The sequence below is a fragment of the Culex pipiens genome, chromosome 1 (assembly GCF_016801865.2).
Source record: "Culex pipiens pallens isolate TS chromosome 1, TS_CPP_V2, whole genome shotgun sequence".
Taxonomy (NCBI): Eukaryota; Metazoa; Arthropoda; class Insecta; order Diptera; family Culicidae; genus Culex; species Culex pipiens.
Genome location: NC_068937.1, coordinates 37,911,057 through 37,925,816, shown reverse-complemented (window position 1 = coordinate 37,925,816; position 14,760 = coordinate 37,911,057). Strand labels below are relative to the sequence as shown.

Here is a 14,760-nt window from a genome sequence, read left to right as displayed (position 1 = left end):
GAATTTCAATCCAGTTTCATTTTAATAATACTTATTTTTCAATCTTGTTATTTTTCAGAAGCTTCAAGAACTTCAAGTACAGCCGTTCATCAATAACAAATGCATTCGGTGTGGTGAAGAATATCACTAAAAACAACATGGAATCATCAGGTGAGTAGATTTGGTTGTTGCATAAGGATCATTTACGTTTTTTTCACTAACTGCAACTGCTGCACTTAAAAATGGTATGAAAATAGCAAATTTTGGTATTACTTGTGCAAATACCAGCGACCAAAATGTGCTCTTGGTTGCCCAGTAATAGATGGTAAAATACCATGAAATCAAACCAATATCATGTTTGTGGAAGACCACAGGAATACCAAAATATGATTTTCCAAGGGCGCGGGAATACCTAAAATTAAAACCATGACAATACCAAGTTTTGGTATTCAAGCAATGTTCAAAAATCCAGAAGACCTCAACTTGGTATTGAAATGATTTTATTTTGTGGTATTATTTTACCTTTGGAATAACATGGTATGGTATTGTTGTGCCCTTCCACATACAAGCTTTTGGTATGATTTCATGGTATTTTACCATCTATTACTGGGCAACCAAGGGCACATTTTGGTCGCTGTTATTTGCCCAAGTAATACCAAAATTTGGTATTCCCGTGTTATTTACCCCTGCTCGGGAACTGCTCATTTTCGAGCAAAAATTAGGGGGTCCAATATAAGACAACGAAAATCCAAACTTTTCCAAAAGTGAAACCCTGTTAATTAAACCTTCAAAAAATTAAGAAAACTGTGTATTGAAGCAAAAGTTTCTCTTAAAAATACAATAAATGCTTGTTGTTATCAACCTAAACGCATTTTTTTTTCAATTATGAGTATAAATATAGCTGTTTCATGTTTAAAGTGCCAAAAATGCTGAAGCCGTAGAAAATTATAATTAATCAAAACTATAGTCAATTGTATTTAACTGAAGCATCATAATTGTAGTTTGAAATGATATTTTATAATTATAAATCTAGAACAAAACATTTTTTTAAATGAACATGTGTGATTTTATCAGCAACTGTAAACAAATCTATTGTTCAATTTCTTTCAAATATTTATGTAAATAATATGAAAAAATGAGCATCAAAATTACTTTTTTTAAATTATTTTTATGTTAACACTGGTTTTTGAAACGTTTTCTCTGATCTTTTCCGGAAATGTGTTTAAATGTCTGTTAGGTTTTTTTTGTTGTATAAAGCCAAATTAGTTAACAAAACATAATTGTTTACGATGAAAAGTGAGCAAAATCCTTCTTTTATTCATTATATCTATCATTAGACCTACACCATGCTTCAAAACATCAAATATCGGTTAAATTTAGTATAAAAATAACAGTTTGCCTATAGTGGACCCGTGTCAATCGGATTATGTACCCGGGTCCACTATAGGAAAAGGGGATCCGTAACAAGCAAAAAAAAATTTTTCAAATGGCTATTTTTCTGCTCAAAAACAAATAAATTGATGAAACAAATAGTCAAAATTGTTCAAAAGACTTCAGTTTTCATTGTTTTGTACAAAGGGTTATGAAAAAGTGCTTCAAATATTGAAAATTTGTGAAAAATGTGCTTCGGCTCTACTAGGGGGTCCACTAATGGTTAAATACCCTAGCTAATATCTGCAAATAACATTCCACAAACGCGTAGCTCCAAATTAACAATGTTTAGATTTCAGATTCGGATTCAGTAGTCGACATTACCATAAAAACGAATACCCTGGTCCAATGCTTGAAAAGCGATCAGTCACTGAATAGGACTGCTCGGTATTTGATAGAACTTTCTGTCAGCGATCATTTCCAAAAACGAAATTTGATCGCTGACACACAGCGCCTATCATGATCGTCATTGCTTTGCGACGGTCGGTGAACGTAGACAAAACGAACGAAAAAAGCTCTTTCTCTCGTTTTTCGTCTCTTTCTTGTTTGTGTTTGCTGCGTGGTGACAAAAGTCATTTGAATGCGATCGTGGGACATCATTATCGGAATCTCGTTAAAATGTCAAATGACCGTTCGCTGAGCGAATGTATTTATAGAGAGAGAAGTCAATGACTGTGTGAGTGACTTATCATAGCACCCATTTGTTTGTGTGTGAAACGAACCAAAGAATGCCAATATCAGGTTGTCGTGGTGAAGACGATTGGAGTGTTCTGTCACCTATCACAAACGAAATTTCGTAAGCTCTGCCCTGGTCTTGAAGACATATGCAAACGTCGTGTATTTAGTTGGCCTTGCTGATAAATTTCGAAAATTGGCACTTTTCTTACTAAAACTATAATATCTCGGCTCTGGAGTTCGTGGTGAAATTGCCTGCGAGCTGAATGCAATTGGTTTTACTGGCAAAAATGCCTTCATTTCAAATTTCTTCACTATTCCTAGAAAATTATGGACCTAAAAGTATTCATAAAACCAACACATCATCAAACCAAAATATCTTGAAACAAGCCAAAAAAGCAAACTGCCACTTCTACTACCCTCTCGTTTACATTACCAACATGGGGTGACAATGCTGTGCCAACTCTCTGCCCCCATAACCACCCAAAAAACGAACCACCTCCGGAAGCAGCAGCAATGTTGTGAATAATTTACGAACGAAAGTTCTCCGTTTCAACATCTTCATCTTCCATCTACCGAGATGCAATGTGGCCTTATTGCTTGCGCAAGGCGGTTTTGCCGACTTGGAACTAGGAACTCCCAGGAGGAAAACAGCACTAACAATCCTGTTCGTCGGGATGTCTGTTTGCTGGAAGACGTTCTTAGCAAAAATAAATAAAATAAAAAAGGATTACCTTCTGGGCACCGCCGTCTGTTGTGGGACGGAGCATTTCTTGGTGTCTTAGGTCACAACAGAACTTCAAAGAGCATGAAACTTCCCATACAGAACTCGAAAGGGAAGCCGGAGCACCACTTCCCACCCCAGAAATGAAGCAATAAACGTCATAAATCGCTTGATTAAGTGTCCCTTGAAGTCACGCATCGTACCTTTGGCCAGAACCAGCGCCAGGAACCAGCAGTGTGTGGTGAATCGTAAATCAGGCCCGCCACGAACGACACTGGACACGGGAGAGTGTGCGATTGTTCCACGTCGTAACACGTGGCCAGATTTTGGCACGTGGTGCAATTACATGTTTGGGAAGGTCTCAATTTGAGTAAAGAGTAAAGATTAAAGGAAAGGTCTCAATTTGATACCAAAGAGTAAAGAGTAAAGAGTAAAGAGTAAAGAGTAAAGAGTAAAGAGTAAAGAGTAAAGAGTAAAGAGTAAAGAGTAAAGAGTAAAGAGTAAAGAGTAAAGAGTAAAGAGTAAAGAGTAAAGAGTAAAGAGTAAAGAGTAAAGAGTAAAGAGTAAAGAGTAAAGAGTAAAGAGTAAAGAGTAAAGAGTAAAGAGTAAAGAGTAAAGAGTAAAGAGTAAAGAGTAAAGAGTAAAGAGTAAAGAGTAAAGAGTAAAGAGTAAAGAGTAAAGAGTAAAGAGTAAAGAGTCAAGAGTCAAGAGTCAAGAGTCAAGAGTCAAGAGTCAAGAGTCAAGAGTCAAGAGTCAAGAGTCAAGAGTCAAGAGTCAAGAGTCAAGAGTCAAGAGTCAAGAGTCAAGAGTCAAGAGTCGAGAGTCAAGAGTCAAGAGTCAAGAGTCAAGAGTCAAGAGTCAAGAGTCAAGAGTCAAGAGTCAAGAGTCAAGAGTCAAGAGTCAAGAGTCAAGAGTCAAGAGTCAAGAGTCAAGAGTCAAGAGTCAAGAGTCAAGAGTCAAGAGTCAAGAGTCAAGAGTAAAGAGTCAAGAGTCAAGAGTCAAGAGTCAAGAGTACGTTCTCTATATGACATACATTACCAAATAACATTTTTTTCAAAAAAAGACATCGTGAAATCTGATCAACCCACATCACGATGAACTAGTAAATTAGATGGATCTATTCTGCGACTGCCATAGCAAATTACGTGCTCCAGTGAGTCCACGAAGCACCATCAAAGGAATTTCTCCACCGTTTTGAAACCGATTTAATCTTAAGTACGCGTTCCAGAAATATCACCTTCCATCGAGTCGTAAAACCGCGCCTTTCCCGGTCTCAATAGCTCGTACCGGACCTAGCTAATCGACTGGAAAATCATACCTTCCTGAAGTTCGGTTAGTCCTAAATCAGCCCCATTATACACACTCGGCTAAACGGACGAAATACTCCACTCTAACCTACTTCCGAGCTAATCAAGTCGAAGTTGACCCTAAACTTGTGGAATGTTTCCGCGGTTCGATTGTTTGACATTCCACGTGGACAGTGATTATCCCGCGCGTTATAAACTTCCCCCTTCGCATTCCACCGTGTTGAGTTGGCGATGCATAACGTTGACATTTTTTGCGCCTGCAACGCGGCAACCTGTAGCGCACGGAGCGAAGGTTCTCATCATGTTCAAACAAACTGCACAAATTTGCCCTCGCCGTTCATCCGACCCGTCAAACGAAAGTTTCTTCCAATCAAGCTCCCAGCCGGGATGCTGCTTGTTCTGTCATTTTGGCATTATGCTAACGAGCAGGAAATGCATCACATGTTGTGGGTGGGATGGGATGAGATGTTGGAAACATGATGAACTTAGATTTTTTACAGAAAATTGAAAGAACTTAAAAATAACATATTTTAAAAATTTGAATTTGATTATTTTTATGAGTTTATTAGTCCAAATTGGCGATTGTCCACGCCCCATGCAAAAAAAAACTGCTCAGTTAATTGTCATGTCTAGATAGATCTACAATGTCACGCAAATTACGACTATCACATTGATTTCCTGTTTGCGTCTTGCGATACAACCAACTATTTCCTGCTCGTTAACTAGATTTAATCCTTCCTTCTATCCCTATTAATTAAGATTGCATCAATCACGTGGGAAAGTTCAACTGATTCCACGTTCTACGTGCTAGAAATTTCGAAATGCTGTTCATACATTTTGGAGCAACATCGACCAAATTTGCAATACTAAGCCAAATGTCTTAAATATTTGAAAGACAAGATTCCCAGAGTGCTTTCACTTGAAATTGAGTGATTTCTTCGTAGCAAAAAAAAAACAAAGAACCAACAAGAGTTTGATGGAATAACTGATAAGGTACCACAAGCAGCTGTTAAGGTGTGTATCAGAACGGGACAATCTTGTCCGGACAGCACCTCGGTGAATTCCGGAAGCTTGATGTGCACTGTTCCTCACTTATCACGTCATGTTCTCTAGGAGGGTGATTTTTGTTTGAAGCAGTGTTGATGGAAGCACTAAAGTGCTAAATTATTTGTATAAGTTTACGTACATTATGTGTCATGAATCATGATTATCTATTTTATGACAAAATTTGAAGGTTTCTTTTTTATTAAATTGTTTGTAATGTTTTATGAAAGTTTCTTCAATACTTAATCTCTATATAAATTTGCTATTTTTTTTATAAAACTTCCAGTACTAATAATATTTTCTTGATTAAATTATTTAAAAAAAAGTACACAAAATATGTAAAATAGCACAAACAAGTGTAAATATTTTTGCTTTTTTATCACTGATTTAAATTATCTAAATTGAGTAAAATATAAAAAAAACCCAGTTTGATTGGAAATGGGATAAAAATATTAGTATTTTTGATTTCTTTTTGCGCCAGTTTTTATTCTCAAATATAAATACCGAGTTTTTTTTTAAATATAAGGAAATCTAAATTGCGACTTCTAACGGCTTGTTACTTCAACATTTTCATTTTTTTTAAAGATAAAATAAGTTGATACAAATCCAGCAATGATTCTGTTTCAAGATAAAACATGACATTAATCTATGTTTAAAAAATCTAGAAGAGTGCCTATAAAAAAATCGACATGAAAAACAAGAAACTAAAATAATATTTTTTTCCAAAAACTTAACATAATTTCAATGTGAATAGAAGTCTTAACAGCTAAACAATTCAAAATACATTTGCGTTGCTGACCATGTTTTGCTTGTTTGGATTCGTTAAAAATATGTTTTTTTGTTAAATTCCGATCTTTTTTTCATCAAAACTGGAACACTAATGATAGCAACTGGACTGGTGTAATATGCATTTAAAAAACATTCAAATTTTGGATGAAACATAAAACATAAAACATAAAACATAAAACATAAAACATAAAACATAAAACATAAAACATAAAACATAAAACATAAAACATAAAACATAAAACATAAAACATAAAACATAAAACATAAAACATAAAACATAAAACATAAAACATAAAACATAAAACATAAAACATAAAACATAAAACATAAAACATAAAACATAAAACATAAAACATAAAACATAAAACATAAAACATAAAACATAAAACATAAAACATAAAACATAAAACATAAAACATAAAACATAAAACATAAAACATAAAACATAAAACATAAAACATAAAACATAAAACATAAAACATAAAACATAAAACATAAAACATAAAACATAAAACATAAAACATAAAACATAAAACATAAAACATAAAACATAAAACATAAAACATAAAACATAAAACATAAAACATAAAACATAAAACATAAAACATAAAACATAAAACATAAAACATAAAACATAAAACATAAAACATAAAACATAAAACATAAAACATAAAACTTGTGCTTGGCTTTTGTATTTTTGTATTTTTGAATTTTTGTATTTTTGTATTTTTGTATTTTTGTATTTTTGTATTTTTGTATTTTTGTATTTTTGTATTTTTGTATTTTTGTATTTTTGTATTTTTGTATTTTTGTATTTTTGTATTTTTGTATTTTTGTATTTTTGTATTTTTGTATTTTTGTATTTTTGTATTTTTGTATTTTTGTATTTTTGTATTTTTGTATTTTTGTATTTTTGTATTTTTGTATTTTTGTATTTTTGTATTTTTGTATTTTTGTATTTTTGTATTTTTGTATTTTTGTATTTTTGTATTTTTGTATTTTTGTATTTTTGTATTTTTGTATTTTTGTATTTTTGTATTTTTGTATTTTTGTATTTTTGTATTTTTGTATTTTTGTATTTTTGTATTTTTGTATTTTTTGTATTTTTGTATTTTTGTATTTTTGTATTTTTGTATTTTTGTATTTTTGTATTTTTGTATTTTTGTATTTTTGTATTTTTGTATTTTTGTATTTTTGTATTTTTGTATTTTTGTATTTTTGTATTTTTGTATTTTTGTATTTTTGTATTTTTGTATTTTTGTATTTTTGTATTTTTGTATTTTTGTATTTTTGTATTTTTGTATTTTTGTATTTTTGTATTTTTGTATTTTTGTATTTTTGTATTTTTTATTTTTATATTTTTGTATTTTTGTATTTTTGAATTTTTGTATTTTTGTATTTTTGTATTTTTGTATTTTTGTATTTTTGTATTTTTGTATTTTTGTATTTTTGTATTTTTGTATTTTTGTATTTTTGTATTTTTGTATTTTTGTATTTTTGTATTTTTGTATTTTTGTATTTTTGTATTTTTGTATTTTTGTATTTTTGTATTTTTGTATTTTTGTATTTTTGTATTTTTGTATTTTTGTATTTTTGTATTTTTGTATTTTTGTATTTTTGTATTTTTGTATTTTTGTATTTTTGTATTTTTGTATTTTTGTATTTTTGTATTTTTGTATTTTTGTATTTTTGTATTTTTGTATTTTTGTATTTTTGTATTTTTGTATTTTTGTATTTTTGTATTTTTGTATTTTTGTATTTTTGTATTTTTGTATTTTTGTATTTTTGTATTTTTGTATTTTTGTATTTTTGTATTTTTGTATTTTTGTATTTTTGTATTTTTGTATTTTTGTATTTTTGTATTTTTGTATTTTTGTATTTTTGTATTTTTGTATTTTTGTATTTTTGTATTTTTGTATTTTTGTATTTTTGTATTTTTGTATTTTTGTATTTTTGTATTTTTGTATTTTTGTATTTTTGTATTTTTGTATTTTTGTATTTTTGTATTTTTGTATTTTTGTATTTTTGTATTTTTGTATTTTTGTATTTTTGTATTTTTGTATTTTTGTATTTTTGTATTTTTGTATTTTTGTATTTTTGTATTTTTGTATTTTTTATTTTTGTATTTTTGTATTTTTGTATTTTTGTATTTTTGTATTTTTGTATTTTTGTGTTTTTGTATTTTTGTATATTGTATTTTTTCATTTTTTTATTGTTAAGCTTCTTCCCAACTCTGAAATCCGTATCAGTAGTAGAGCAAATTCGGCAAAAATTGCCAGTGTGATTTTCGCACATTACGGAGTAAATTCCTCCCGGTCTAACAAGTGAGTACAAAGTTTGCATTTCAATGATTCCTTGCACACCCGAACAAAAATAAACAGTCAAACCCCGGGAACAAATCTGTGCCGGTGCACCCCAAATTCTCCGGGAGGAATCGCTCATCGATTCTGTCTGTGCTGCTGATCTTCAACGAGACAACCCCACCGGGTATGAAGCTTCCGCTGGTTCCGAAAAATTGTGTTAAAGCACGTGTGCCACGTGCTCCAGCTGCAAACCACGTTCAGCTCGTTCCGACGCAGCTGTGATGCTGCTTCCAGAAGTTCTTTCGGAGTGGAATGCATTTGGGCACGGTGAAAAATCGTGAATTGATTGTGCAATTTTCGAACCGGAATCAATTACCTCGAAAATCATGTTCGACAAATATCGAACGAATAAGTTGAACACTTTTGCTCGTGAACTTTCCGCCTTTTTTGAAGCATTCCCAGTTTTCGGGGAAGTTTATAAAGATTTTCCAAGAAGCATCTGCTGCGGGAAATTGAAAATAAATCCAATTGCTGCCGCTGGAGAAGCTGGAAAATAAACAGCATTTTCGGTCGGAGGTTCTTCTGTAGGTTGAAGCTTTTTCTTGAAAGTGAAAATTCGTAACTTGTTCGAGCGCAGACCGAGCAGGATGGTTTGACGGAACGTGTTTATTGGCCATTGAGGTGGTATTTGGTGAGTAAAGATGGTGAATTCCTTGAGAATGTAAGGGGAGAAGTGTCCGGATGATGGTCATCAAACTTTGACATCGTTGTGGGACATCAAGATGGGATGATGTTAGACCACTAATTGCAACAAATTGATTGGGGCTTTAGGCACGTACTTTGGATGAGGAGGGATTAAAGTTTTATCTTTAATTTGATTTGTCATTATTGAGGTTAGATGGATCTGGTTTTACTTTGGAGTCTTTGCAAAGGTGTTCGCCAAAGGATTTTTGAGTCTCCCTACAAGCACTTGTGCCAAAATTTCTATAAAGATTTCGACGCTGTCATCACGTGTCGTTTCAACGTTTGACCTTGAATTAACAAATAAAGTAGAACACGGTAAACAATAAAAAACAAGTGTTGTTCGGTGGACCGTTCAGTGCATTGTCCCGAAGTTTGGTTGATTTTGGTTGCCAGAGTCCCGAGTTATAATTACAAATATTTACGGTAGTCGGGCATGTACGTGTGTCAAACGCGTTTGACCTGAAATCCCTTTGGAAATTTGTCGCACTTTCGTTCAGGGTGTTTCAAGACATCATGAAATGATTGAAGCTTCTGCAAAAAATGACGTTCTTAACTCAATTTGGGTTAAAATGCACGTGATAGCACGACTGCCTCCAGGAATTCGCCACTATGACGCTTTCACGGGAACGTTCCCTGTTGTGAATGTTTTGATAAATGATAACAATACTTATCTAGATTGGCACGAGTAGCGAACCCCCATCGATTGCAGTCGTTTGGGTTTTCACGACCCCCTACAAGGTATCGAATTATAAATATCAGGCTCAGGAAAACCCAACGCAATCGACACGGATCAGGTGATTAGCTTTAACTAGAGTATAAATACAGCTAACAAGACCTCAAACTGCAGTTTCTGTCGAAGATCCAATCATGAAGAAGTTCGCAGCCGTGCTCGCAATCGCCCTGGCCTCGTTGTCCACCGTGTCGGCCCAGTGCCCACGGATCATTACCCGTGCCGGATGGGGTGCCCGTGCCGCCAACACGGCCATTCTGCCAACTCAGCCTGCCCCGTGGGTCGTGATGCACCACACCGCCGGTGCTCACTGCACTACGGATGCCGCTTGTGCCCAGCAGATGCGTAACATCCAGAACATGCACATGGACACCAACGGATGGGCTGACATCGGGTACAACTGGTGCGTCGGAGAGAACGGAGCCGCGTACGAGGGTCGTGGCTGGGGACGTCAGGGAGCGCATGCCCCGAACCACAACAGCCGCTCAGTCGGAATGTGTATCTTCGGTAACTTTACCAACGTGCTCCCCAATCTGGCTGCCCGTAACGCCGCCCAGGCGCTGATCAACTGTGGAGTCTCGCTGGGACACATCGCTAGCAACTACTGGCTCATTGGACACCGTCAGTCGAACGCCACCGCTTGCCCCGGAAATGCGTTCTTCGAGAACCTGCGTACCTGGCCGCGTTTCAACCCGAACCCTTAAGTGGTTTACTTGTTGGTTCTTACGAGTTTGTTTAATAAAGTCTGATATTTGTTTTTGATACAATGGAACCTCTTTTCATGCCCATCTAAGTATCAACATCAAAATTCAAATCTATTTAATTTTATCAAACATAACCTTAAAATGTTTTGTTATGAAAACTTTGTTAAAGCTAGGGCATAAAATGAGGTTCCACTGTATCTGCTGGTGATTTTTATCTACAGTAGAACCCCAACGTCTCGACAGGGCTCACACAAACGACTTGAGAATTGTTATTAAAGTGACTTTTTTTTGTAAACAATCAGCGCTCGGCGAGCTCGGGGCTCGAACTCATGGCCAAAATGCTCAATTCAAACTAACACCATAATTTGTTTACCTTTTTGGTCAAAATCAAATCAATCAAATCAATTACCTTTTTGGTATGACTGAGCAAAATAATGTGGTGACCAGACACCCCAGCAGAGACGAAATGTAAACAAACAATGCATCTTGCATATCATCAACTGACGTGGAAAGAATGCAATGTTTTTATTAACATTTCGTCTTTCGCCACGTGCTCGGAAGTTGTCAAACAATAGGGTTGAAACGTCAACCTCAGATTGACAGCTGACTGACAACCGCGTGAACTGTCACTCAAGGTTGGCTTTGCTGAATATAAGTGCGTGCAATGCAAATAAATAAGATAGTATGGGATAATCGGTGTTTACACAGAAATCCCGATGGTTTGACATCAACTGGTGTCAGACTAACGCGCTCACTTTTTAGTTTGACGCACTCTTTACACAGAGCTCACACTTACTACCAAACGTTTGACTTGATAGCTAGTGTGAGTCCCATGTAAAAATGACAGTTCGTCCCTTTTAAGTCTGACTTTGTCAAAGCACGGGATACACACTAAAAAGTGTCAAACCGCCCTGGGATTGCTGTATTTTTTAAGTAAATCTGGTCATCTTTCATTAAAAATGATTAACAATTCAATTTTTTAAACAAAAATCAGCCTTTAATACAAAACAATCATCCTATCCGTCAACAAGGGAGCGTTCTTTTATTACGTAACGCAGTTAGGGGGGGGAGGGGGTGTCGGTGTCTGTTACGAAATGTTACGAAAATTGGGGGAGGGGGGGTGTGCTGAAAAATTCTGTTACGTAACGCAAAATTTTCATATAAGCACTCATAAAAATTTGCAAAAAGACCTTGCGTTACGCGTTACAGGGGGGGTAGGGGGGATGGCTCATCTGTTACGATTTGTTACAAAGGGGGGGGAGGGGGATCAAAAATCCCAAATTTTGCGTTACGTAATAAAAGAACGCTCCCCAACTTAAGGGTTCGGGTTAAAGCGCGGCCAGGTACGCAGATTCTCGAAGAACGCATTTCCGGGGCAAGCGGTGGCGTTCGACTGACGGTGTCCAATGAGCCAGTAGTTGCTGGCAATGTGTCCCAACGACACTCCACAGTTGATCAGCGCCTGGGCGGCGTTACGGGCGGCCAGATTCGGGAGCACGCTGGTGAAGTTACCGAAGATGCACACTCCGACCGACCGGCTGTTGTGGTTCGGGGCATGCGCTCCCTGACGTCCCCAGCCACGACCCTCGTACGCGGCTCCGTTCTCTCCGACGCACCAGTTGTACCCAATATCCGCCCATCCGTTGGTGTCCATGTGCATGTTCTGGATGTTACGCATCTGCTGGGCACAAGCGGCATCCGTAGTGCAGTGAGCTCCGGCGGTGTGATGCATCACGACCCACGGGGCAGGTCGAGTCGGCAGGACGGCCGTGTTGGCGGCACGGGCACCCCATCCGGCACGGGTGATGATCCGTGGGCACTGGGCCGACACGGTCGACAGCGAGGCCAGGGCGATTGCGAGCACAGCTGCGAACTTCTTCATGGTTGGATCTTCGACAGAAACTGCCGACTGAACTCCGGTCAGCCCTACTTATACCACTCGGGGTGAAGCTTATCACCTCAGTTCCTAAAGTCACTTATCGACTAATTGTGTTCAGTTCATTTTTTTTACAGAAATTGATAATCAGAATTCGGTAGCACGGGTAGGCCCACGCAGGAGGTCGTAAATAACCCAAACAACCGATTCTTGCGCGGCGGACCCCGATAAGGTTCCAAAACATTGATCAGTGACGATGTTGGGTGCCAATGTTCAACCGGTGTTGTCTGATACGGTTGTATCAGTGCGCGAAATCTAGTCATGCCAGAAAAAAAACTCCAGAAAATAGCTGATGCAAATGCTGTTGTGGTTATTTGAAGAGGTAAGAAATGTTTCATTTTTTTTCAATTCAATTTATTTTATTGGTAAATAATCAATTTACAATTCCGTATTTCTTATAACCTAATAGAGTTTTGGGGTTCCTTTCATCTATGATTTGAACTATAATTCATTTTGATGTAATTGGATATTCTAACAATGGATTTGGCAAGAGAAGGAAAAATTAAAAAAAAACCTTCTAGATTTGCTAAGGAAAAAGATAGAAATAGAAAAGCTTAAAACTAAATCACAGTATGTTTTGTCTTTTGACGTCCAAAAACTTCGCTGCACAAGGCAGCTTATCCGTTGTAGATGTATTTCATCATCAGCTCACTGAGAGCTTGGAATTGTTCTGCCTTGTTTCGGCAGGCACGAAAGCGCGTGAGCATTTCTCCAGCAAGGGCGAAAAACTCAGGAAGCGTGAAGAGATCATCACCGATAACATCAGCTTGTCCCGGGGGAGAACCGCCCCAGAAGCGGCTACTCTAGCGTACGAACCTCCCCAACCGAGAGGGGACGAGGTAAGAAATGTTGTGTTTGTTTTCTTTTGGCAAAAATTGTTTTATTAGGTCAAACATAATCAGTTTTGATCTACCTAATATTTACGGATCTTGATGAATTTGAAAGTTAAAGGCTGGTATGCAGATCGTAAAGAAAGGGGTCAAGAAACAGCTTTAAGAACAGCAGAATAAAGGAGAGGGAACGATTTCTTGGGGCTTTTCTTCACCCTCTCTGGCTTGCTTTCGCAGCCGCTGCTGCCCATTTGATTTTTTTTCTGGACCGATTCCTTGCGAAGTGCGTATACCGCTTAAAAAGGCAAACTTACAGCAGAGGTTGCGCCCTTTTGAGAGTTTGTTATTGGAATCACGTTTGGCATATGCTGGGATGGGATAAACAAAGAGAAAAAAACCTATTGTCAAACTAAACCACTTTCAACATGGCCGCTTCTGTCAACCTAAACCAGTCCTTTCTTATGAGGAGAAAATGAGAAGTATTGTAATTTGAATTGAAAAAAAAAATCAATTTCACAAATAATTGTTAATTGCGTGAATAGATTAATTAAAATATTTTCAATTGAAAGGCATTTATTTCTATCATACACCGAATGTTGACTTATCAGCATTTTCATTTTAAAAAACAATACATTTCATGAACTGAATATTCTTTTGCCCATTTAAAACGATTGTTATTTTTTTGCGCGTTATATAGGAATGTCATCTAGATTGAACAATATTAAACCTGTGCTTCCTATGAAATTAAAATGTGGCGTGAAGAAACAACACCGTAGAACTGGATTTAAAAAGAAAACAAAAATAATGGCCAAATAAACTGCCTATTTGATTTTTTTCGCACTTTTTTGCTCTTTGAAGTGAATGAATTGGTACAAATTTGAATTTTTGCCAGCCATTTCTTTCGATTCTGACACTTTAGGGCGTGCGACCTATGGAATGTTAAATATCTTTAAAGTTGACTAAAAATTGCCGTTGAATTCGACGTGCTCCTCGTTGGGGAACTGGGAAAGGTTTATTTACTTTCTTTGCGTAACGGGACAATGACAGGAGCAGATCTAAGAAAAAATCTCCCCTCCCATTTAATGACTTGCAGGCTTTTTAGGATTTTATTTAGATTGAAGTAAGAAAACGCATTTAAAACGTATTGCATTTTTCACATCCAAATGAAAATAAAAAATCTTTCATATAAAAAACACAATAAAAATTGAAGAAGTGATCATTTTTTGACTCATCTTTGATTTGCCAACCATTTCAAGTAATTTGAATCAGGCAGCTCCTTATGAACGGATCCACCGTAAAACGATGGAACATTAACTCAGGATTCTCCATCCACGTCCAACCGCAAATTTTAACAGCCAAATAAAAAAATACTGCGACCAAAGAAAAAGTCATCCGCATGCTTGAGCACTGAGTTGAGAAACAGAAGAAAATTTGAATTGTCAAGCTATCTGAATCACAGATTGCTTGATATTTGTTTTCGAACACGAATTTTCTTGCAAAAAACAGAAGAAGAATACAAACGTAAACACTCAAAAAGAAGACTCTATCCAGCCGTCCCGTCCCA

At 36.0% G+C, this 14,760-nt stretch overlaps 2 protein-coding genes across 2 annotated transcripts; one reads left to right on the top strand and one right to left on the bottom strand.

The window, feature by feature from the left end:
• Positions 1-9,838: 9,838 nt before the first annotated feature.
• On the top strand, positions 9,839-10,493 carry LOC120427392 (peptidoglycan-recognition protein SC2-like). The gene has a single exon (XM_039592241.2). The coding sequence runs from the start codon at positions 9,864-9,866 to the stop codon at positions 10,428-10,430; it is 567 nt and encodes a 188-aa protein (XP_039448175.1). The 5' UTR covers positions 9,839-9,863; the 3' UTR covers positions 10,431-10,493.
• Positions 10,494-11,745: 1,252 nt separating this feature from the next.
• LOC120427391 (peptidoglycan-recognition protein SC2-like) lies at positions 11,746-12,338 on the bottom strand. The gene has a single exon (XM_039592240.2). It carries the CDS (start codon positions 12,310-12,312, stop codon positions 11,746-11,748), a length of 567 nt encoding a protein of 188 aa, XP_039448174.1. The 5' UTR covers positions 12,313-12,338.
• Positions 12,339-14,760: the final 2,422 nt, after the last annotated feature.

What these genes read in the sequence shown, in the direction of transcription:
- LOC120427392 (XM_039592241.2), top strand. Translation starts at nt 9,864, where the DNA reads ATGAAGAAGTTCGCAGCCGTGCTCGCAATCGCCCTGGCCTCGTTGTCC.
- LOC120427391 (XM_039592240.2), bottom strand. Translation starts at nt 12,312, where the DNA reads ATGAAGAAGTTCGCAGCTGTGCTCGCAATCGCCCTGGCCTCGCTGTCG.